General features: G+C 42.2%; 6 protein-coding genes across 6 annotated transcripts; 3 read left to right on the top strand and 3 right to left on the bottom strand.

Moving 5' to 3' along the window:
• Positions 1 to 606: 606 nt before the first annotated feature.
• On the bottom strand, positions 607 to 1,946 carry LOC141845029 (oxygen-evolving enhancer protein 1, chloroplastic). The gene is made up of 2 exons (XM_074733036.1): positions 1,593 to 1,946; positions 607 to 1,504 (listed from the first exon to the last, which is right to left on the bottom strand). The coding sequence occupies exons 1-2, from the start codon at positions 1,923 to 1,925 to the stop codon at positions 749 to 751; spliced, it is 1,089 nt and encodes a 362-aa protein (XP_074589137.1). The 5' UTR covers positions 1,926 to 1,946; the 3' UTR covers positions 607 to 748.
• A 945-nt stretch (positions 1,947 to 2,891) lies between these two features.
• LOC141845030 (plant cysteine oxidase 2-like) lies at positions 2,892 to 5,199 on the top strand. Its single transcript, XM_074733037.1, has 5 exons — positions 2,892 to 3,298; positions 4,057 to 4,175; positions 4,257 to 4,416; positions 4,525 to 4,731; positions 5,075 to 5,199. The coding sequence occupies exons 1-5, from the start codon at positions 3,187 to 3,189 to the stop codon at positions 5,194 to 5,196; spliced, it is 720 nt and encodes a 239-aa protein (XP_074589138.1). The 5' UTR covers positions 2,892 to 3,186; the 3' UTR covers positions 5,197 to 5,199.
• A 477-nt stretch (positions 5,200 to 5,676) lies between these two features.
• Positions 5,677 to 6,577, bottom strand: LOC141845031 (putative WRKY transcription factor 43). The gene is made up of 3 exons (XM_074733038.1): positions 6,463 to 6,577; positions 6,229 to 6,378; positions 5,677 to 5,848 (listed from the first exon to the last, which is right to left on the bottom strand). Exons 1-3 carry the CDS (start codon positions 6,561 to 6,563, stop codon positions 5,677 to 5,679), a joined length of 423 nt encoding a protein of 140 aa, XP_074589139.1. The 5' UTR covers positions 6,564 to 6,577.
• Positions 6,578 to 9,815: 3,238 nt separating this feature from the next.
• Positions 9,816 to 11,246, top strand: LOC141844820 (AAA-ATPase At3g50940-like). Its single transcript, XM_074732811.1, has one exon. The coding sequence runs from the start codon at positions 9,816 to 9,818 to the stop codon at positions 11,244 to 11,246; it is 1,431 nt and encodes a 476-aa protein (XP_074588912.1).
• Positions 11,247 to 13,437: 2,191 nt separating this feature from the next.
• On the top strand, positions 13,438 to 14,874 carry LOC141844818 (AAA-ATPase At3g28510-like). The gene has a single exon (XM_074732810.1). It carries the CDS (start codon positions 13,438 to 13,440, stop codon positions 14,872 to 14,874), a length of 1,437 nt encoding a protein of 478 aa, XP_074588911.1.
• Positions 14,875 to 15,715: 841 nt separating this feature from the next.
• LOC141845143 (CRM-domain containing factor CFM3, chloroplastic/mitochondrial-like) lies at positions 15,716 to 21,288 on the bottom strand. The gene is made up of 9 exons (XM_074733192.1): positions 19,933 to 21,288; positions 18,875 to 19,268; positions 18,657 to 18,787; positions 17,149 to 17,496; positions 16,887 to 17,043; positions 16,507 to 16,799; positions 16,368 to 16,427; positions 16,173 to 16,262; positions 15,716 to 15,941 (listed from the first exon to the last, which is right to left on the bottom strand). Exons 1-9 carry the CDS (start codon positions 21,286 to 21,288, stop codon positions 15,867 to 15,869), a joined length of 2,904 nt encoding a protein of 967 aa, XP_074589293.1. The 3' UTR covers positions 15,716 to 15,866.
• Between the last annotated feature and the right edge of the window lie 2,685 nt (positions 21,289 to 23,973).

The following is a 23,973-nucleotide window of genomic DNA, read 5'->3' as shown; positions in this document are numbered from 1 at the left end:
ATTATCCACTCAGACGACTCAATAGTAGATAACTTGGATCAAGGACAAGCTTAAAGGCCTTGAGAGCAAGTAGACCGGATGAAGGAGACCCTCCGATGACTTAAGCATGGTTAGCCCAAATCAAGTAGTCGAAAACTCGTAGAGATATTATAATCTTGGGTTTGTTTTGGAGCATGTGTATTGTATTACAATCTTGGTAATTCAATTCTTAAGACTTTGAGAGGTACCCTAGTCAATTTAAGGATTTAAATTATATATGTTATTGGATACAAGAGCTTAGACCAAACCTCAAGGCTTTTCAGTATCTTAAATTTTTGATAATTTATCTGTCCTTAGCTTCCATTCTCAGTTTTAGAGAGAGATGAAGATATTATTTCCGATAGAGTTTGTGATATTATCCTCAAATCAAAATTTAAAATCTGAATGAACTGTCTCTGAATTGCCCTCTTTTATGAATCATGAATCTAAAGAAATTCTTAGTTATTAACTCGACGTCTTGATGATCAGTAAGATCTTTGAATTTGCAACTTCATCTACGATTCATTTGCTGCATTATTCTAGAATTACTGTAAGATTTCTGCCTTCTTGTCGATGCTCGTTTGCATCTTCACTGCAATCGCCCTGCTTAGATACTTTATATTAAATTCTTTTCAAAAAGTTACAGTTGAGGCGAAGAACAAGAGGATGATGAAGATGATCGGCGGCGGGAAGAAGGCGATTTCTGATTACAATCGATAGGTTTGTTCTACTACTCCAGCTGGGCGTACCAGATGCCCTGGATCTTCACCTCCTTCGGGGTCTTGGCACCCAGATCGGTGTCGGACGGCTGCACGCTCTCGAAGACGCCGATGACCTCGCCGGTCTCGGGCTTGCTCTTGCTGACGCTGAGCGTGATGTTGCCCGTGGAGGAGGAGACGTTCTTGATGTTCTCCTTGCTCAGCTCCTCCTCGTCTCCCCTGCCGCCGGCGGGCAGCGCCACGGCGTTGTCGTACCCGGTGGAGCCTCCCCTGCCCTTGGGGTCCAGGAAGGAGGAGCCCCGGTAGGAGGGCACCAGGAACTTCCCGCTGAAGCTCTCCGGTTTGCCCGTCGCCACCAGCTGCTTGACGGTGAACAGGAACGGCACGCGCTCGCCGCCGGGCAGCTGCACCGTCACCGCCGCGTAGTCGATGCCGTCCTTCTCCTCGAACTTGACGCTTCCGTCGGGGCCCACCTCGAAGGGCCCCTCGATCTCGTCCAGCGTGTACGTCAGCCGGGTCATTAGCTTCGTCTTCTGGAACTCCGCCGGCGCGTTCTTCGCCACTCCCTCCGCCTTCACCGTGAACGACGTCGGCTCCAGACACAACTTCTTGGCGTTGTACTTCCCGGGCTTGAAGGCGAAGGAGTCCACGCCGCCGTCGATGGTCGGGCACTGGTTCGCCGTCCCCGTCCCCTTCACCTCCATGTACGTCTTGCTCTGGATCTCATCGTACGTCAGCCTCTTCGGCACGCCCTCTGCGCTCGCTCCCTGTCAATCACCACCGCGGCCATCGATCAACAAACTAGACATCAATTAACAGAAAACTGATCCTTTTTTCTTCTTTTTGCACACGTACAGAGACGACGAGGGCGGAGGCGGCCAATGCGAAGCCGGCGAGCTTGGCGGCGTCAGTGCACTTCTGCGCCAAGTCTCGCAGGTCGGAATGTAAGGAACAAGAGACCCTGGCGGCGGCCGGCTCGAACCCAAACGCCTTAGAAAGGTGAGAAGAAGACCTCACCGGCTGCCCTGCGATGCTTCGGCCGCCAGCGCCGACCTTGGACGGTTGCATCAGCGTGGCGGCGGCTTGCAGAGATGCTGCCATTGCCCCCTCTGTTTGCTGGGTGCCATTGGATCGGATGGAGGTATATTGACAGTGGAGGATAAGAAGATCGGATAAGAGTTCTGCCATTGGCTACGCGCTGATTTGCCATTTCTGATGTGGAAACTTGCCGTGTCTCCGCTTGTCATCGCTTTAGATTGTGTGGTGGCCACCGACTACAGTTCACAGTCCAGTCACAGCGTCTCTACGCTTAAATATCATGAAATCTTTCGTTGAGGTATGTTATGGGTCGATATGGTTTGGTCTCCGAAGATCAAGGTCGGTCTTAGTATATGACACGTCAGACAGAAGGTTGACTTCGACCTTTCGATTTGTGTCCTCCCGTTCCGACTTTCGTCCTGTCTCGGTGAATTCAACTCGGCGTCAGGATTAGGAACTCCATATTCCTCGGTCTCTTGATTGGCGACTTGACTCGGCGGGCCACTTGACTCAGCGATTAAGCTTGACTCAGGTCGGGCTCAAGATCCGAGTTTATATTGGAAACCAAGCTCCGACTGCCCAACTCGGTTATGAGGACTGACCTTTTCCAAATCCAAGTTCGCAATGGAGCGTCGACTCGGCGATTCAACTCGGATAGACCCCTCTCGTGGTCCGAAGTTTATGCCCGAGGTCGAGCGCCGACTCTTCCTAATTCGATACTTCACTCAAACTCGGGCGTCCTAGCTCCGCTCAGGGGTCGACTTCTCCACCAATTAGGCTTTTTTTTTCTTCAATACCCTATCTAATAGACTAATTCCCCTTCTTGTTATTAATTAGTTAGTCAAATCGTCAAAGAAGTGAAGTAATTATGTGATATGATAACCTGCCCCCTACTTGTGCTGTCGGTTATCATAGTATGGTGCTGAATAATACAACTTCATATTATTATGACAATGATGAGACATTTTTCACACCTTGATAGAACATATCTTCTGACAAAATCTCAGCATGTGATATTCTCTTTAATTAACAATAAGACAGGCTTATATGACTCTCTCGTATCCTCAATCTCCACCTCCATCCGCCACCACAATCCTTCCCCTTTCGCATCCCAATCCCGCCGGAGGAGGAGAAAGAGATCCCTTTTCACCCTCTTTCTCTTTTGAGGAATCAAAAGTGAATACCTTTGGCAACTTTATGTGTGTTTTTGTGCACACACCTTCGTCGCCGAATCGCCGACCGCGGCAACTACCTTTCCTCGTTGTTTTCCCTCCCGCAATCGCGGGCTGTTCGCGTTTGTTTCAGTTTTCGCGTTGTGGCATTCCGTGACTCCGTAAAGTTCGGCTTTTGATCGCGTTTGGGGTTTCGGAGGAGGCTGTGCCAGCGGCAGAAGAATCCGACGCTGGCTCCGATGCCGAGTGCTGTGCAGAGGCTGTTTGATACCTGCAAGGAGGTGTTTGCTGATGTCGGATCAGGGGCCGTCCCGTCGCCGGCTGATGTGGAGCGCCTTCGATCCGTCCTCGGTACTGTTCTTATATCCACCATGAGAGATTGCTAGATCATAAAATTTTTCACTGTTCCTGGTTTACTTTGCTGCTTATTGAGTTCTTTGATGATCGTCTGTCAATGTGATTAACTAGTTTACTTTTACTGTCACTGCGTCAAGATGCATACACAAACAGTTAGAGAAGATATCATTTAATGCTTAATTTCCAAGTCTTGAATAGTATATTTAAACAGATCGTAAAAGCCAAGGTACTTTGACTATGATGGCCAATCTTAGCTAACATTTAAATTAACAATGGTAGATGAATAACAGGAGTTTAAGGCATTTTGTTATTACTGTTTTTTCTTGTATGGATACGGGGGTGTTTTTGGAAGATGGGAGAAACTTTTATCAGTAACTGTGGTGCATGGACAAGTTCAAACCTAATGAGTCGCTCATGGTTTTTCAATCTTTTTATGTTGCTACATAACCAACTTCAAGTTTATTTGTAACTTGAAGAAAACATGAACTACATGGATGTGATCCGTTCACTACATTTGTGATACTTTTGTCAAATTCTCTGGTTGTTGATTGTCTATGATATCATTGGGATGCTCTGTTTATTAAGGAATGACAAGACTTTGGATTTATGTTGATGTAGCCAATGTTACTTTGACTATGCATTTCTTTATGGAACTGGATACATTCATTGGGATACTTCAGTTTGTTTCTTGGATTGCCTTCAGGATTGTTTAGGAATTTGATGGAGTTCTGATCATTTGTCTTCGTCTGCAGATACTTTAAAGCCACAAGATGTTGGTCTTAGTCGCAACCTACCCCTTTTCAAGCATGCCTCAACAAATAGACCTCCTCCTGTAACATATTTGCACCTTTCTGCACTCCCCAATTTTTCGGTATCTTAAATTCTTCACATTGATTATAAACACCACCTGGTGTGTGTTAGTTCTTCCTGATTGCTTCCTGCCATGCTGCAGATTGGTATTTTTTGCCTCCCACGAACAGCAGTCATCCCACTACATAATCACCCTGGCATGACTGTTTTTAGTAAAATTCTTGTTGGCTCCATGCATATTAAGTCCTACGATTGGGTTACTGATCCTCAGAGTCCCAATGAAAAAATCATGTCCCCGACCGGTGTGTGCTCTGCCTGAAATGTTCAGTTAGCACAAGTGCCTAGCAAGCATAAGCCTCCGCGACTTGTTTTGATGATTGTTAACTAATTGTTGCTTGGGAAATCTGCAGGTGCATGCTTGGCAAAGGTGAACACTGATGCCGTCTTCAAGGCACCTTGCGAGACATCCATTTTATACCCTACTACTGGCGGTAACATACATCGTTTCACGGCAGTGACCCCTTGTGCAGTTCTTGATGTCCTTGGACCACCATACAATGACAATGAAGGAAGAACTTGCACTTATTACAAAGAGCACGCATACTTGAGTTTTCCTGGTAGTTGCTGTTCTCTTGTTAGCAATAATCTTTAGTCAATTTGCTGTCTTATAGTTTCACTACTAAATTATAAACAGTACAGAAAAAAGAAAAGGAAAAGGAGATCATCTATCTGTTTATTATAATCTTTGAAAGCTTTCATTATTTTTCAATGCAAGTAGATAATCTGAATCAGAAATTGTTTTGGTTTTTCAATGCTCTAAACTTTCAGAAGACCCATCTGTTTTGAGCATCTAAGCTCATGGCTTATAAGCTTCTTGTGTAAAGGAATAAACATTAGTTTCTGATTGTCATTCCAGTCTTCCAGATTTAGCAGATGTGGTCTCACTTGCTGTCTTTTTAGGTGCAGCAATTCCAGGGGCAGGTGATGGTGACTCCACATGGTTGGAAGCTATGCCGAGTGAGCCCAAAGAACTCGTCGTACGCGGTGGCCAATACACAGGACCAGAAATTGTAGACTACTGACCTCTTAACTTGCTATGATGCTGCAAATTTTGCAGAAAAGCAAACAAGACTTGCTGGGTTGCATGTAAATACACAGAAAGCAAAGCTCTTTGGTTTCTTCGATATACCTTTAACATAAAAAAGCACATCCACAATGTGCCTTCAAGTATGTTTATAGCCAATTTGTCTTTATGTAGAATTTCTCCATTCTCTGTATTTTTCATTGTTACGAGTTACCGACAGCCTTGGTAATTAAGATTAGTTTGCTATTGCCATTTTGACATAGCCATTGATTTTAACAGGATGAACTCTATTTCTCTAATCACTTGTATCCATCCATTGACATATTTCATGGTTTCTCGGTCGAAAAACAACCGAGTAAGGTGATAGAAATGCAGATTGTTATGTGCAGAATTCAGGTCATATCAACAAAAACACACTGAAGTTGAATTGTTGATGGCAGCCCTGATATGATCTTCATTAACTCTCTTCCCCAATGAATTAGCCATCAGAGTTTGGCAGATGGAGAGCTTCATGCTGCTCAGCTGCTGGTTGCTGGGCATGATGGTTATGGACACCTTCATATGTGGTTATCACAAAGCTTGAATCTTCGCGGTGTCGCTCGACTCTCTTCTTCACATTGCATCCAGAACTTGAGCACCGATAGTAGTTCCTGTCTCTCATTAAGGTATGTCTTAAATCAGGTAGAAGATGCAAAATCTGATCAATTTGGAATAAACTCGTTGAAAAAAGTAATCATTTTGAGAATTTGTTCCTTTTCCTTCAGTTACAGTACAGATATTACTGATCTTTGATTTGTTAGAGGAATTGAAAACAGTTCCTTCAGAATTTTTCATTGTAGGAGGACAACTAGTGAACTTGTGAGGGTGATTCATTAAAGTTATGGAGGCATACCCTTAAACATGAGATGTTAGTTCATCATCTACAAGGTCTTATATGTTGCTCTATAGCTCTGTTCTTGCATGAGCTGCTAATAACCTAATGATCTTTGATTCAGAAAGTTATCGAATGTTATCTAAAGAGTTCATTTACCTTGGATTTGGACTACTTTTAACCTTCTTCTTCCCGTACTTCCTCCACTTGTATCCATCATCTAGCATCTCAATCTCAGACTTTGTAACGAACCCGACTTTCGGGCCAGTGTTCTTCGCGGAAGATGATGAACTTCCTGCATTCCTGATCCTGCTCCTGCTCCTGCTTGAACAAACACACACACACATTGAATCAAGATAAGAGTAGCAAAGCCTTGACTAACTCAACACTTGCTTCTTATTCTTGACGCTAGGGGGTTGTAGTTCTTCTTCGACTTGATCGGTGAAGACCAGGAAATTGTCGACCTCGAACGGCATGTCGTCGGGCTGATTCATCTCGGAAGGACTCTGCATTGAAGAAGAGGAGTGGTAGAGAGTTGTTTGATCTCCTCCACTCCACAGGGAGAATCTTCAAGCCTTGTTATCCTTTTCTTGGAAACCTTCAGTTGAGGCAAAGACTTATGGTTGACTTGTTGTGTGTCCATATCGTTCATTCCAATTTCCACGGGGATGTGAAGTGAACTACTATTCAGCCAAGCCACCGGGGAGAAGACGACGTCGAAATGATCCGGTGCTTCGAGCATTATTCGATCTATTTGGATGAACTTGTCGTAAAAACTTTGAGCACAGCTCGTGATCACCGGGGTCATGGTGCCGCGGTAGGATATCTAGGTTGTCACCCAGGCACCCGCGGTTCGATCCTCAACTACGACATATTTGTAGGAATTTTTCTTCAAAATCAGGATCGCAATCAAAGGATGCTGGACATCTAGATAGGCCCGTGCGTTTTCCCAATTTATCCTGGTGGCTGGTAGAAAATTTCCGTGGGACCGAATCGGTCACTCTAAGAGATTGAGTCCATGCGACTAACTGGATTATCATTTTTTTTAGCACAGCTCGTGATATTCAAATAGCTATTACAATATGAATATATAATATTATTATATTAAAATATTATTGATCAAATTAATTAAAATTATTTAAATTTTATCAAAATTATTTTAAATTGATAAAAATCATTTTTAAAATAATTATAACAGTAGTTATGTTTGCAGATTAAGGAATATTTGATAGACTTTCTAGTCTGTTTCCTTGTGGCCAACAGCCAATGATCAAAGGGCACGAGGCAACCTGAGCAGTGCCTTGGAGTTGCCTTTTAAAGGCAATCGCTGACTGACATTGAAAGTCAAATACCATATAGAAAATACTTTTTTTATATAATAGATAATCGGTTTTTTATTAATTCAATCTATCGAATAAATTTAAAATATAATTTATTAAAATATTCGTTTTCAATAGAATTCGAATTATATATATTTTTAATCGGTTAAACAAATATTTGATTATTATGAAATATATTTAATAATTTTTTGAATCGAATTTAAATTCATAGTATTTTATTCGATTCTTTACCGGTTGTTTGGGAACGAAGTTAAAATTGAACTTAAATTATTTTTATATAATTATAATTTAAATTAAATTTTTTAAGTCATATTATTTGATTGCATTCGGTTAGTTTGTAGCCCTCCCTCCAAGCCATGTGGTGACGGGTGACTGTTGCCCATGAGATTTAAATAATAATAATAGTATATTCATTTTTCTCTTGGCTTCTTTTCAAAATAATCACGAATTCTCATCGTCATTCTTCGTCGTAAGTTAAAATTAATACCACTTTTAAAAAGTATGGATTTAAATTATCTATTGATACCACTTTCACGAGAAAATATCATAATTTAGAATGAATCTGTCGGCCCTCTTCTCTCGTCGAAGCTGCACGATGTATTTCTTATAGTCGCCGTCGATTCATCTCCGAAAATGATGATTTGAAAAAACTTAGTCTCAATTTCAGTCTTTATATTATGATTTCAAAAGTTATGATGTGTGGTGAGTGGAAGTCAAATCCTAACTCAATTTTTGATTGTTGATTATATTTTTAGACATCTTGAATCAAAAATTTTAAGATTTGATTGATTAATTTAGTTGTATTTTGTTTTTGAATATGTGTCAAAGAAAATAACTTCGAAATCGAAGGATTGTTCTATCAACTAGAACTAAATACTAAGGTCGAAATTTTTTAATTTAAATTTATTTTTAACTTTTATATTTAAAATCTAGGCTTTTGGATTGTAAAAATCGACATACATGGATGTTTGAAATTTTTTAAAAAAAAATTAGCATATATATTTTAAGTTTTTAAAGTTAAATAATTTTTTAAAAATGTTGATGAATTCTAATTATGAAATATATTTTTTAAAAATTATTATGTGTAGTTGTGAAGTAAATATAAAATTTGAGACTATTAAAAAAATTATTTATTATTTATTTCTAAATTATAAGAAAAAATTGTCATTAAATTAATTGATTATGTAGGTAAAATATTATATTAATGATAAATTAAGTGAAATAGAAATATTAATGGATTTTAACAAGATGATAGATGAACTTATTTCAAACATATCATCTCCTACTCCATCATTTCCTCCTCCTTCATCTCCTCCACAACTTCCTCTCCGTCATCTACTTATATTGATTCGAATGAGTATCATAATGATTTTGGAGTAAGAAAAAACATCATCGAGTATAATCAAAATTTCATTTCATAATCGATTGAGAAATGATACGATAAATAATTATTTAATATCATATATTGAAAAGATGCATTCGATATGACAATAAAATTATTATTTAACATTTTTAAATGAAGCATAAAATCTATATAAAAAAGTATTATATATATATATAAGGGTGTCAATTCAGATGGGTTAAATGTGTTCAATTTGGATTAAAATAAAATATTATTAAAAAATCTCAATCCAAACTCAAATTTAATTCAAATCCTAAATTCGAATCAGAACTCGGATAACTTGCACGAATCCAAAAACCCCGGAACAACTTGGGAGAATTTTTTTTTACTATTTTCCCAATAAATTTTTTTTATTTCACTATGTTATCGTTATCATATTAATACTACATAAAACATCTTTATTTTTAAAATAAAAATTAATTTAACCCTCGAAAAAAAGTTCTTAAATCTTAAATTGAGTCAATTCAAATTCGACTTGAACCGATCTGAAACTAATCTAAATTTAATCCGAATTTAATTCAATCGAATCTAAAACTCTCAATTTGAACCACTCTCAATCTGAAAACTCTTAATTCTAATCTATTTTTTTTATAGGTGTTGAGGATCATGCTCATTTTTTTTTTACACCACGCATGTATATATATACGAAAATAATATATAATTTTTATCATATAAATTTTATTAATTTTTTAATTTATTAAATTCGTTCCTAATCGAAAATCCTGACATATATCCCAGTAAACAATCCACAATTAAAGGTGTTAATGATACATAATTAACCCTTTTTATTTAGCTAAATTATTCCCATGCATTCAGACGCCTCAAGAACATCGAGAAGGACGCCGCCGCAATCTTTCGAAATTAATCTGAGTCGGCCACTGGATACGTCACCATTCCTGCCAATTTCTTCATTATTTTTAGTAATTATCAATTCGATCGGATTCCCTATAAATTTACGTTCCCTCGTCGATCGAGTAGCTAGCGAATTGGGGAGTTGCGAGAGCATGGATTGGGATTTGAGCTCGATAGGCTCTGTTTTGGCCACGCTCCTCTTCCTGAGGACGGCCTACTGCAACTTCCTCCCGCCGGAGCTTCACCGCTTCATCAGCTTCCTCCTCCGCGGCGTCAGGGCGCGCCTGAACAACGACGCCAAGATCATCATCGACGAGTATGACGTCGCCACCTACTCCGCCAACGAACTCTACAGCGCCGCCAATGCGTACCTCGGCGCCCGCTGCCTCGACGACGCCGCCGTCGTCCGCCTCACCAAGCGCCGCGGCTCGCCCCTCCCCGCCGCCTCCCTCCCCGGATGCCACACCACCCACGACTCCTTCCGAGGCATCCCACTCCGGTGGAGCTCCGTCGTCGTCGGACAAGATAGTTCCTCCTACCCCTTCCGTGGCAGTTCCAGCGCCGCCGAGCACCGCTCCCTCGAGCTCACCTTCCACCGCCGCCACAGCCTTGTCGTGCGGTCCGCCTACATCCCCCATGTTCTGGAGGAGGCGGAGCGCATAGCGAGCGCCTCCCGCGAGCGACTCCTCTTCACTAACCGCGCCGAAATTTTCGGCGACGATCACCGCAGCCTCTGGTCTCCGGTCCCCTTCTCTCACCCCTCCACGTTCGACACCCTTGCCATTGACCCGGCCCTCCGCGACGACATCCGCCAAGACCTCCTCCGCTTTGTCGCCCGCCGCGACTACTACGCCCGCGTCGGCCGCGCCTGGAAGCGCGGCTACCTCCTCTACGGCCCGCCGGGAACAGGGAAGACCAGCCTCATAGCCGCTATCGCTAATCTCCTCGAGTTCGATGTGTACGACCTCGAGCTCACGGCGGTGCACTCCAACACCGTCCTACGCCGGCTCCTAGCCTCCACCACCCCCAAGTCGGTCGTCGTGATCGAGGATGCCGATTGCTCGCTCGATTTGAGCGATCGAAAGAAGAAGAACAACAAACACGACGACGAAGATCCCAGATCGAAAGAGGAAGAGGAGGAGCAGACGCCGGCTAGCGATGGGTTCGGGTGGTCTACGGTGAGCCTCTCCGGCGTGCTCAACTTCGTGGACGGGCTCTGGTCGTCGTGCGTGGGGGAGCGGCTCATGATCTTCACCACGAACCACCCGGAGCGGCTCGACGAGGCGCTGCTCCGGGCGGGGCGGATGGACCGGAAGATCCACCTCTCGTACTGCGGCCCGGCGGCATTCCAAATCCTGGCGCGGAACTACCTGGAGGCGGCGGAGGAGCACCCGCGGATGCGGGAGGCGGAGGCGCTACTGGCGGAGGTGGAGATGACGCCCGCCGACATCGCGGAGGTGTTCATGAGATGCGACGCCGAGGGAGAGGGCACCGACGCCGCGATGGACGAGGTGGTGGAGGAGATGCGGCGGCGAAAGGAGCAGGCCGCCGCCACCACCGCCACCGCCACGGCGGCGACATAAGTAGAATGCGTGGAACAATTATAGGCCGAGGGTGTTTTGGTAAATTATGTTTGAGAAAGAGAGAAAGTGACGTGGCATGTTAGAGACCGCAAACTTGAGTTTGGAAATTTCTGAAGAAAGAAGGAGACGTCGACGTGGCTTAATAAATGTGATTGTTTTGCTCTTCGCTACTTTTGACTTAGCAACGTGGACTTTACGTGGACACAACAATCCGATCACAGGTCGTCGCGCGCAGGCCTACGTGGATCATAGCGCGCGGGCCTACGTGGACCATAGCATGAAGGACTTCTTTCATAGAGTAATTTCTTCTTTTTTTTTCCAATATAATACACGCATAAAATTCTAAATATTTTTTCAATTAAATCCATGTAGTTCCCAATTTCTATTGGATCTATGGCGTACTTTTGTCAAGCTACTCTAACTTCTTTGGGTTTTTATGATTAAACAGCATGAAGCAATTGCTTACATGCGAACTCACCTCCATCTGATTAAAAGTCCAAGCAATTGCATTCCATATTTTACTATTATTTTTGGTGCAGTCGATTTCTAATCTTGATTGATCAGTTGATTAAGTTCGATTGATCAATTTCAAGTTGATTTAAATTAAAATTTGATATTTGATTAATATATTAGTTGATTGAGTGAGATGCCAAATAAATCAATGTTGATCATGACAATTTAAAATTCAATTAAGTCGAAATTGATTGAACACTTGATAATGAGAAAAATCCTGACCAATTAAAATTGACCGGATGTTATGCACAATATTAATTGACTGTGCCACAATAATCAAGAACAATAATCTTGATCCGTGATTTTGAACTGTAACGATCAACTATTACGGTAACAAACAAAAAGTCGATCAATACGACTATTTTGGTGTTTTCGTTATGATAATCATCGATTGATGAATAGTAACACTCAGTTGATTGTTATTATATCAGATGAAAAGTTAAGAAATCGTTTAATCGACTCGACTGATCCTGAGTAATGTCATCATTCGAGCGAATGAAAAATTCAGAACTTGATAAAAGACTCGACTGGTTGCTCATTTGTCAATTTATTAGTTCCAATGACGGAGTCAGAAATTTTACAATTTTTGGACTAATCCTAAACTTATCGAAAGTTCCAAGCTATCCTCCTCCTTCACACAATTTTTATTTTTTTTTCTACCATAAATTTAAACTACAGGTTCCTCTTTAACTCCGTCAAGTCCCCTGGCTAAAGCCCAAGCAGAACAATACATAGCCCCGCCTTTGATTAGTTTGATCAGTTGATTGATGGTACTGTAATAATAAATAAAAGATTTTTAAATCGATTGCAACACTAGACTGTTTGAACATTGAACAGTAACAATCAATTATTCATGGCCAAATAGAATTGTTAAGAGCCGTTCCACAAATATAATAGTTGAATTCAATAGAGCAATCAATTGGTGATAATAATCACTCGACTGCTAGGTGAAAAATCAACATTAATGCTATAAAAAAATATTTTAAGGAAGTTTTCACAATCAATTCTTAGGAGTTTTAAAGACAAATACCACTACATTTCTATATCTCAAGAAGCATTCTAAAGCAATCACAAAACTCTCAGAATTGATGTTGTAAGAAATTTCTATCCAACAAGGAGAGAGCTAGTGATAATTTTGATAAGATGATCGACCATAGAATTGGAACTGATGCTACTTTATATTTTATCTTTTTTTTCTGTTACGTACTAAAACAAGAATTACTATTCATCCTCTCTACCGACCTCGGTCCAACACTTAAAATACTATCTTTCTCTCAAATATACTCTTTGTTCCCAAGAAAGAAACACTCCCCCTGTCAAGTTTCTTGACATCAACAAGAAAGAGACATATATTTCAGTATTTTTTTTTAACAAAAAACTATATGCACAAACTCATACAGAGAAAAATGGTAAAAGACTTAAATAACTCCAACGTGCAACCTTAGAGCCACCGTACAGCTGATAAGCACAATAATATTTCAGGCATTTTGTGCTGATGGCAAAGTGTCGACACCTGTGAAAGATCGCAATCTGTATACTAAAATTATTAATCATTATTATCTTCTTCACCATCAAACCAAGTTTGTCCCAAATATTTGGATTTTGTCCGAATCTATCGAACTATAGCAACCTTCAAAACCAGTAGATCATTCTCGAATTGGGGAGTTGCGAGAGGAGCATGATTTGGGATTGGAGCTCAATAGGCTCTCTTTTGGCGGCGATCCTCTTCCTGAGGACGGCGTACTGCGACTTCCTCCCGCCGGAGTTTCACCGCTTCATCAGCTTCCTCCTCCGCGGCCTCGTGGTGCGCTTGATCAACGACGCCAAGATACTCATCGACGAGTACGACGTCGCCACCTGCTCCGCCAACGAGCTCTACAGCGCGGCCAATGTGTACCTCGGCGCGCGCTGCCTCGACGACGCCGCCGTCGTCCGCCTCACCAAGCACCGTGAGTCCCCGCTCCCCGCCGCCTCCCTCCCTGGCTGCCACACCACGCACGACTCCTTCCGAGGTATCCCGCTCCGGTGGAGCTCCGTCGTCGTCGGACAAGAGAGATCCTCCTACCCCTTCCGTAGCAGTTCCAGCGCGGCCGAGCAACGCTCCCTCGAGCTCACCTTCCACCGCCGCCATAGCCAGGTCGTGCGCTCCGCCTACATCCCCCATGTTCTTGAGGAGGCGGAGCGGATAGCGTGCGCCTCCCGCGAGCGCCACCTCTTCACCAACCGGGCTGAGATTTTCGGGGACGATCACCGCAGCCTCTGGTCTCCGATCCCCTTCTCTCATCCCTCCACGTTCGACACCCTTGCTGTTGACCCGGCCCTCCGCGACGACATCCGCCAGGACCTCCTCCGCTTTGTTGCCCGCCGCGACTACTACGCCCGCGTCGGCCGCGCCTGGAAGCGCGGCTACCTCCTCTACGGCCCGCCGGGAACAGGGAAGACCAGCCTCATAGCCGCTATCGCTAATCTCCTCGAGTTCGATGTGTACGACCTCGAGCTCACGGCGGTGCACTCCAACACCGTCCTACGCCGGCTCCTAGCCTCCACCACCCCCAAGTCGGTCGTCGTGATCGAGGACGCCGATTGCTTGCTCGATTTGAGCGATCGAAAGAAGAAGAAGAACAAACACGACGACGAAGATCCCGGATCGAAAGAGGAAGAAGAGGAGCACACGCCCGCTAGCAACGGATTCGGGTCGTCGACAGTGAGCCTCTCCGGCGTGCTCAACTTCGTGGACGGGCTCTGGTCGTCGTGCGTGGGGGAGCGGCTCATGATCTTCACCACGAACCACCCGGAGCGGCTCGACGAGGCGCTTCTCCGAGCGGGGCGGATGGACCGGAAGATCCACCTCTCCTACTGCGGCCCGGCGGCGTTCCGTATCCTGGCGAGGAACTACCTGGAAGCAGGGGAGGAGCACCCGCGGATGCCGGAGGCGGAGGCGCTACTCGCGGAGGTGGAGATGACGCCCGCCGACATCGCGGAGGTGTTCATGAGATGCGACGCCGAGGGAGAGGGCACCGACGCCGCGATGGACGAGGTGGTGGAGGAGATGCGGCGGCGAAAGGAGGACTCCGCCGGCGCCGCCACGCCACCGCCACGTCGCGTGGAAAATTAAAAGGCTAATGAGGGTGTTTTTGTAAATTAATTAGGTTTGAGAAAGAGGAAAATGAGGTGGCACGTCAGACGAGAAGACACTGCAAACTCTGGAAAGTTCTAAAGGAAGATAGAGCAAACCGACAACTGAGACGTCGACGTGGCTTAACCGATGAGATTGTTTTCCTCGAAGTTACTTTCGACTGAGCCACGTCGACTTTACGTGGACAGAAAACTTGGAGTACAGCTCATCGCGCGCAGGCTTACGTGGCTGTTCGCGAGAAGAACTCCTTTCCCGCATAATTTTAGCATAATACATGTATGAAAGTCTAAATATTTTTATATTAATATTAATAAAAAAATTTATAAAAAATCAGAAAAAATGTAAACTTTCTCTTAAATTTTTTTTTTAATGAATTCTGCAAATGTGTTAGGTCAAGCCTACAAGCCGACTCCACTTATCATAGACAGAACTAAAAAAAGAATAATAATACACTACATGAAAAATGTAGCATGAAATTAAACATGACACACTTTGTACAATGGATCCCACATCCATGTAGTGAGGCTCACATTTATGAAATTGAGTGTGTCATGTTGAGTTTCATGCTACATTTTTCATGTAACGTAACGTATCATTTTTTCTAAAAAAATTATCTCTAAAATATAATTGAGTTAATTATGATTGAACAGATTTATTGAAGTGGATAAGAATCGAATCACGACGACACTTAAAAGGGAACTAAGAATACAAACAGGATCGATGACTTATTTCAAGGAAAAGGAAAAGATAAATGACTTAAAGGAAATAAATCACTTAAAGGAGAACAAATAAGATGATCAAAAGAATTCAACCTCAACCTCTATGTAGGCATAAAGCTTACCTTTAAATTAATCAAGCGAAGCTTGAGCACCTAAATTATCAAAAAATAATAACAATAATAATGGCGATGAAACAAAAGAATAGACAACTTCCTTTGATTGCTAGACTTACTCTTCTAGCATTTGTTGGTTTCATTGAGAAGCATCAGCCTCCTCCTCCTCATCTTGGTTGTTGTATGTTTCAAGATAGGCTTCTTCCCCTTCATCCTGATATGAGCAAAAGATTGGCATAAAAAATCCATGTACAATCCAATTCCTATCGGATCTATTAGCATAGTTTTATTTCGCGATTAGATACGAAGTAGATCTCGGCTTGTAATTGACCTAAAATTCCAAGCTACTCGAACTCCTCTGAGTTCTTATGATTAAACAGCATGAAACAGTTGCTTACATACCTTGGAACTGAGCTACTTATAAGACAACAATCTGCAAACTTACCTCCACCTGATTCTCGTTATCGGAACATAATGTTAAGTCTACTTGCACATTCAAGACTTGATTTCCATCCTCATCACCTTGCATATGATCCTAAAAACATAATAGGAGCCGACATGTTCTCAATGAATCTGGCAAGAGCATGAAGTAATATAAACTTCAAATTAAAAATGGAATCATATGAAAGAAAGAGCATACTAATTGAGACTTTAGCATCTGAATTTGATCCTGCAGATTGGAAATATGATGAAGCAGGGCCTGAAAGTTAGCAAATAGCGCATTAATAGTAAGTACATATTTTATCGAAAAAAAGCAGTGCATGATGGAATGATGTTACCTCGCGCCTTTGGAGTTCTATAGAGCGTGCTAATGCCTGTCTCCTTGTTAATAGATTTGTAGGCTTTATAATTCGAGGCCGCTGATAATTCTTACCGCGATAGAAGATAATTGCATAGCCCTTGGTAGTTTTATCAAGGGAAATCAGCACCCCACCACTCTCAGCCTCAAGAGAAATTGCAATGTGCTTTACTTGTTTAAAGTTTTTCCCCTTCACCAGAATCTTGACGAGTTCGTTATTTTTCCAATTCAAGTGCATGTTTTCGACAGTTCCATCAAAAACCCCCCGTCTCCCTGAATATTTTAACAATAAACATAAGATCATGTCGTTATCAGCAAAATCAACAACATTTCAAATAAAATGATGAGAATAGTGATTACCCAAAAGTAGAGCTCCCTTCATTTTAAGACCGATAGTACGGAGCAAAGCCCGCTCCTCATCAGTAACAGTCTCTAAATCAGTTGGAAGATCTGCAGGCTGTAGGAATTCCTGCACTTTATACAAAGCTTTCTCTGCCTTCCTGACCTTTAATTTTGCCTGAATCCGAAAAGAATATGACATTTCATGATGATTCTGAAAACAAAAAAAGATTATAACTTCAAAGGAAGGATATGAGAGTATCTTTTGCATTCCAGAACTTACAAATACTAGCTTTCTCTCAAGAAATCGAACTAGAGATGCATGTTTAGTCAAAACCATATTCTTCTTTGCCATGTCTCTTTCCTCAGGGTTTAATGGTTTTCCCCATCGGCGTTTGGCTTCCACTGTTTCTGCAAGGGTACCTGCAACTAATGGACCCTTGACACTTTTGGCATCTGCAACCAATGTCGTTGCTCTCAATCGAGCTACTTCTTCACCATCGTAGTGAATGTTCTCTAGCTTTTCTTTTTCTATAAGAACCTCTCTAATTGAAGGTGCCACGAAATCATTACCCCTATAGAGCAAAAAATACTCTTTATTTCTAGAAAGAAGCACTCCTCCTGTCAATTTCTGCAGATAAAGTTGGGAATCAAGAATTATTTTGCTGTTTCTCGACATCAACAAGAAAGAGACATATTTCAGTAAATTTAAAAATTATATGCACACAATCATACAGAGAAAATGGTAAAAGACTTGAATAACTCCGACATTCCACCTAAGCATATTGCTAGAACAACCATACAGATGGTAAGCACAATAATTCTTCAGGCATTTTGTGCTGATACTAAATCCAAACACAACCATATGGGTGTGACAGCTGTGAAAATCACAAACTGTATACTAGAATCATTAATCATTATTATCGTCTTCATCATCAAGCCAAGTTTGTCCTAACTATTTGGGGTTCTTTACTCATTTATATGGATTTTATCCCTCTATTGAACTCTATCTAAATCTATAGCGCTAGCAAACTTCAAAACCAGTAAATCAATTTTTATTGTAGTAACTAGAGTTTTCTCTTGTCTCCATCTACCCCTCACATCATCTTCTACTCTAATTGATTCAATTTGTCTTGCTACAATTATTAATGCTGGTGAGAAATAGATCAATTTGGTGGAGAAACATTTCTGTATCTTGTCTCATAACTTATTTCTTTTCAATTGACCACTGATTTTGTTTAACAATTTGTTTTGAGCAGCAGTACAGTGGGTATAATTATTGAAAAGGTAGATGGAAGTTGATCGTTTATACAAGAAAGGAAAAAAAAACAAAAATATTATCAGGGCATGTAGTGCTGAACCAGGAGTTTATACAAGGGGACATGGAAGCCCAGTTCAATTACTCTATAAGATACACTAAAAGTATCATGACCCAAACTTACTTAGATCCTCCTAGCGTAGTTTGGGGATACTAGTGTTAGAGATGTTGATTAAACAAAATTGTTTAACTTTTAAAGGCTTTACAGCTTCTTCTTTGAATCACTACATTTAATAATTAGTCAAGCCTGTCAACTGGACCAACAGAAGAAGGAAGAAAGGTCAGTTCTTCAACAGAATCTACTAAAGAACAAGTGAAAGGAAAATTATTGACCATAAGGTTTTGCAAAACAAAAGCATGTTTATACAGGAACAGATAATTGACTTCGCAAATTAATCGACTAATATTCACAAGTGAAAGTAAAAAAAGAAATTTCTAATTCCTACCAATATAAATCATATCATACTCTCCACCTTAATTTCTTCAGCCATTCTCTCACTAGAGGTATTTGGTATGCCACGTTTGATGGCTATCTTAGCAATAGAACATTTCTCCCATAACTTTACGATAGCAGCAGCCAAGCCTTGGTGTTGCCTGTTTCTTCCTACATAAATGGACAAATATTGATATCTCAGTAGAGATTATGAAAGAAAGTATAATTTATTTGCATGAATTTATAATCGTGCCATACCTAGAACAAAGTGAGGGGGCATTGTTCTAGCAAGCCTTCTCAGAACCGTCATTTCTTTATCTCTTAGAGATTTTCTGGTCTTATAAGGGAGAAGTCTAAATGGTGGTTTGTAACCAGGAACTAGACTGGGCAGCAAGTCAGCATCAACTGGAAGTGGATTACAACCAGACCAATCTTTGAAACGTGGACCCAACCGATCCAATAAACTGTCAATATAAGCTGTAGCTGGAGATCCTTCAGAGAGGTTTTCATATGTCATAGAATCAGCTTCAGAGCTCCCTGAAATTGCACATGAAGTTTCCGCTTGATTGATGCAAGGAAGTTGATAAGCCATTCCCCTATATAACACAACTGACCTTCCAGACCTCCAAATGACCACGCCTCCGGTTTTACTCTGTAAGTATATTGAAATACAAGAAAATATCATATTAGTTGTTCAGATAAAAGGGCTTTAGACTTGAGGAGTTAGGAAATTGTGTTAAGAAAAATATTATTTGAGCAATGAAGACTAAATCCAGTACATTTACAACAAAAAAAGAATATTACTCAAATAATGTTTTTTGCTACAATTTCAGGACCTAATTTAGTTTTAATAAGAGGGACAAATAAGAATATCATGGATAATATCAAATATGAGAGAAAGAGGCTGATATCTAATCTGATGTCTCTGATTCTTAAAATTCATAACTACAGCACCAAGAAGATATTTATTTTATTAATTCTTGTTGCTTCAAAAGCTGCAACTTCTCAATTTATTTCCTTTTATAATTATGACATCCATGAAGAGAATTTATGATCACTTACACGAAAATATCATGTTAGTGTGAAATAGTGATCCATTAAGCATGTTCTGATACTATTATCTTCATTTTTTTCCTTTCTTGTTACACTTCCTTTAGCTGCAGTCAACTACCTTTTGGTAATAAAGCATAGATCTTTGGTCTCAAAACACATATCTTTCAAGGCTAAGATCATATTTCTTCGACAGAATTGTGCCAAAGAGCAATTATAATTATCCCACATTATGACAGAGTTGGTTTTAAAAAGGAAAAGCTAACCTCTAAAATCTCACGTGTCCTCTTCATGTTCAGACTGGCTGGGCCTTCAAACCTTAACTTGACGACTTCTACCTCCTTCCACTTCTCATGGATGCGTTTCACAACAGCCTCAGTCACACCTGCTAGCCCCACAGTCATCCTCTCTTTCATTCTTAAGGAAGTGTTTCTCAGTCTCTGCAGTTCCGGCTCTGGTATAGTCCTCTCTGCTAGTTCAGTGTTACTCCTTTGCAACTGTTCACCCTCCATGGAATCAATTTCTCTTTCCCATGGGAAAGGCACTGGACTGGCTACGTCAAGGTCATCGTGCCCAGAATTAAGCACCAGTTCCATGTCTGGGTTTTCAGAAGAGACACGAACGCCAATACTGACATTGGAGGAACTTGAGCCCTTATGGTCGTTGAACCTCTCAGCACTTTCTCTAACACAGTACTCTCTTCTTTTTTCACTCAACTCATCATCTCTCACTGGAACACTAGCTTGCTGAGAGCTGAATATTTCTTCTCCAAATGGAACACTAACTGTTGGACAGCTTAGAGCGTCCATGTCAGAAGAAAGGGCAGGGCATTCTTCCTCCAGAAATACATTTATAGGATCACCATAGTTGAAGCTTCCACCCTTATCGTCCACCAAATTCAGTTCTTTAGGCTTCACATTATCTTCGCCAAAATCAATATTTTTTACCAAAGCTTCACTTTTGTTACCATGACGGATACCGTCTTCATCATGCTTAGCTGAGTGTGCCCAAGGAGCCGACTTCTTCGTCTGCATGCCCATGATACGACTCGCCATAGGAAGAACTGCGTCAACAGAGTTCCCAAAGGATCCATATGAAAGGTCTGAATCTGAAGACTTCCCACCCTCAGTTGCATTTAACTTCTCAATGATTAAGCGCAACCTACTCCCTCCTCGCTCTTCATCAACGCTCTCATTTGAAGCTCCAAATTCATCCAAAGGCTGACCAAATGGAGAATCCGAAGAAACCAAGTCCAAAGAAGTCTGAAACTTTTGATCGAAAGCGGACCTCGAGGAGGAGACCTTCCCGGACCATCGCTCAAGGGTCGGGGCGTTGAACTTGGGCCTCGGCTTTCTTTTCCTCCTCGTTCTCGTCTTTTCCATATCTTTCCCCTTTGTTTCAACTTCAACTGGGCCTTCCTTCGGGAATTCCTCATCGGAGCATCGAAGACCCCCGGCAGAGCGACGAACTACCGAACAACAGAAATTGGAGCTGGTAAGAATCGATCTTTGGGTCGAATGAACGGCCACGATCGAGGAGGAGGAGGAAGGGGAGGGGACAAGAGAAGGGGGCGAGAGAGGAGGGCAAGGGTTTGAGGGGAAGCAGGCAAACGGCGACGCCATGAACATGAGCTGAGAGTGAGAACGACGCCGGTGCGTCAGTCGATAATATCGACTTCTGATTTGGGCTTCGTTTCGAAATCGATAAGGACTTTGGGCCGAAACGGCCCATTTCATATAAAAATGAGAATTTTTCATTTTACCCTATTCTTTAATTGCTTTTTCAAAAATGTCATTTTTAATTTTATCCACGTGTGCAGACCTTTTTTAATTGTAGTTTTTTTTATTTTTAATAATCCACGTGTGCAGACCTTGGGTCAATTAATTTTTGAAAGTTGATGACCTTCTCTCTTGCACGGTCAATAGTGAACGTCCTAAATTTCTCAAGTTATAATTTTATAATTTCTTTATAACATAAATATTTAATTCTTCGAATCATCTAATTTTGATCAATTTAGTCATACAAAAATTTTCCACTATTTGGATAAATCTGAATAGTGCTTACGTTGTTGATAGGATTGAGCAATCGATTTAAACTAAACTGATTTAATTGAAATTGAACTGTTTTCGAACAAATCAAATAGATCAATTTTTTTTTAAAAAATCAAATAAATTAAATTGATAAAATATTAATTAATTTAATTTTCAATCAAATTAATTGAACTTTTCAATAATTATACATTTCTATCCTATTTTAACTTTTGATTAATTCAAAATTAGAAACTTATGATTTCCTAATATAATGATTTAAGGTGTGACTTATTCAGTTTAACATAATTAGGAATTTTAAAATAAAACTCGAACTGGATTAATTGTTTTTTTAAATTAAATTTTAAAATAATTAAATTAAATTTTTAAATTTAATTAATTTGATCGATTAATTCGATTTAACACTAAATTGTTGGACATCAATAACCACACAATATTTCTCTCACTTAAGGTTAATTATGATCTATTGGATACTCAATCATAGTTTATAAGAGTATAACAAATTACTCTTATAAATATTTTTCATTTTTTGCTTGTTGGGCGTTGGTGTATTTTCTGATTTATCTTGGGTCGGTGGGAAACTTCCATGAGACCAAGCTGATCATTCTCAGAAATAGTCAATGGAATTAACTGAAATTTATCATTTTTTAATCTTTTATTCAAATATTTTTCTCACTAAAAAATATAATATTGCGCAAATCAAGAATCGACCCGTTATATTTTGAATATCATCATGGGTCTTTACCGTTGCACGGTCCCCCCGAGGCTATAAATTTATTCTTATTGATGGCAATATTTAAAATAAAAAAATTAATATAAAATAATTTCAAGCCCTATAAATCAGTGTCTTTGTAAGTCTCCTCTACCACCCGTTTAGACAGAGAAGCGACGGGAATAGGAGGAGAGCTTGTGGTGTCTTGCCGGCCGGAGGTCCGCCACTAGGAGCAGGGGCGTCGGTGGGGGAGGGGGGAGCCCCTCCCCCACCGGTCGGGTTTGGGGGCTACATCGCCGGAGACGGTGGTGTAGCTAGAGAGGGCTGTTTGGTTGATGGAAGCTTCGCCGCCGGCGTCGGCGGAGAAGCTGAGAGGCTGTGGGAGCACAACCTCGACGGACATGAAAAGCGGCAGCTTGTGATGAAACTGTCCAGTTTCATCGCCGGATTCCGGGCTGCTCCGTTCAAGCGTGAGGCTGGAGCTTGGAGCAAGGAGAGAGGTGCAGATGGCTGGTCGGCCAGCTCGTTTTCCTCGCCGTCGCTGCTGCTGAAGGTGCTGCGTGCTGGAAATGCCTGTGCTGGGACTGGCGCGCCCGACAACTCCGTCAAGACCTGGAGCTTAGTTCTGTTATCGCTGGAGTGCTGCTGTGCACAGATCAAGAAGGGCGCTTCTCCGGCGTGGACCATCGTGGTGCTGGAGACCGGCAACGAGTGGAATGAGCGGCAGTTGGGTGTGCTGCGGTGCTCAGCCGCCGGAGAGGAGGCATGGATGTATTGCTGCTGCTACTGTGCTCGAGCAGCAGGATGATAGCTCCGGGAGCGTGATGGCAGGGTTGGGACCGCCGGTGCTGGAGCTGGCGGAGCCGGCAACTTGATGTAGCGTGCTCCAGACGGCTGTGCTGGGAGGCTCTAGCCGGAGAGGAACCTGGTTGACGCTGCTGCACCACTAAGCAGTAAGCTGACGGATGGACGACGATGGAGTTCCGGTGATCGGCGGACCCGAGGCAAACCTTGTGCGTGCTGGGCACGTGCACGGTCAACGGAGGAAGCTGGACGAGCGCCAAGGAGATTCAAATTTCAAATTCCCACCTTGCGCGTGCTGGGCACGTGCACGGTCAACGGATGAAGCTGGACGAGCGCCAAGGAGATTCAAATTTCAAATTTCGATTTTGAATCCCGGCCCCACCGACCACCCCCCCCCCCCCCCCCCCCCCCCTCCTCTCTCTCTCTCCTCCCTTCCTCTTATTGGATCGGGTTTTTGGTTGTAGGTCTGATCCGACACCCGAAACCCGTTGAGAAAGGAAAGATGTGCCATTAAAACCACAACTGCCCTAATTTGTTTGACGGCGCCGGAGAAGACCACGGGATCGCTGCTGCTGGTGGAGGAGGTCAAGGCCTGGATCGCAGTTCTGTTACCGCTGGAGCGCTGTGCGCAGATCAAGAAGAGCGCTTCTCCGACATGGACCATCGTGGTGCTGGAGACCGGCAACGATTGGAATGAGCGGCAGTTGGCTGTGCTGCGGTGCTCAGATGCCGGAGAGGAGGCA

The sequence above is a fragment of the Curcuma longa genome, chromosome 14 (assembly GCF_044706935.1).
Source record: "Curcuma longa cultivar G26 ecotype Majalengka, Jawa Barat chromosome 14, ITB_CL_G26_1.1, whole genome shotgun sequence".
NCBI classification, from domain to species: domain Eukaryota; kingdom Viridiplantae; phylum Streptophyta; class Magnoliopsida; order Zingiberales; family Zingiberaceae; genus Curcuma; species Curcuma longa.
This window is presented reverse-complemented; position numbering and strand designations above follow the sequence as displayed.

Coding starts and splice junctions, on each gene's coding strand:
- LOC141845029 (XM_074733036.1), bottom strand. CDS start 1,925: ATGGCAGAACTCTTATCCGATCTTCTTATCCTCCACTGTCAATATACC. Junction 1,505..1,592: donor CCTCCGCCCTCGTCGTCTCT/GTACGTGTGCAA, acceptor GGTGATTGACAG/GGAGCGAGCGCAGAGGGCGT.
- LOC141845030 (XM_074733037.1), top strand. CDS start 3,187: ATGCCGAGTGCTGTGCAGAGGCTGTTTGATACCTGCAAGGAGGTGTTT. Junction 3,299..4,056: donor GCGCCTTCGATCCGTCCTCG/GTACTGTTCTTA, acceptor CTTCGTCTGCAG/ATACTTTAAAGCCACAAGAT. Junction 4,732..5,074: donor CGCATACTTGAGTTTTCCTG/GTAGTTGCTGTT, acceptor CTGTCTTTTTAG/GTGCAGCAATTCCAGGGGCA.
- LOC141845031 (XM_074733038.1), bottom strand. CDS start 6,563: ATGAATCAGCCCGACGACATGCCGTTCGAGGTCGACAATTTCCTGGTC. Junction 6,379..6,462: donor CCTAGCGTCAAGAATAAGAA/GCAAGTGTTGAG, acceptor GAGCAGGAGCAG/GATCAGGAATGCAGGAAGTT. Junction 5,849..6,228: donor AAAAGTAGTCCAAATCCAAG/GTAAATGAACTC, acceptor AATGAGAGACAG/GAACTACTATCGGTGCTCAA.
- LOC141844820 (XM_074732811.1), top strand. CDS start 9,816: ATGGATTGGGATTTGAGCTCGATAGGCTCTGTTTTGGCCACGCTCCTC.
- LOC141844818 (XM_074732810.1), top strand. CDS start 13,438: ATGATTTGGGATTGGAGCTCAATAGGCTCTCTTTTGGCGGCGATCCTC.
- LOC141845143 (XM_074733192.1), bottom strand. CDS start 21,288: ATGGCGTCGCCGTTTGCCTGCTTCCCCTCAAACCCTTGCCCTCCTCTC. Junction 19,269..19,932: donor GGACACGTGAGATTTTAGAG/GTTAGCTTTTCC, acceptor ATATACTTACAG/AGTAAAACCGGAGGCGTGGT. Junction 17,497..18,656: donor GAATGGCTGAAGAAATTAAG/GTGGAGAGTATG, acceptor CTTTATCTGCAG/AAATTGACAGGAGGAGTGCT.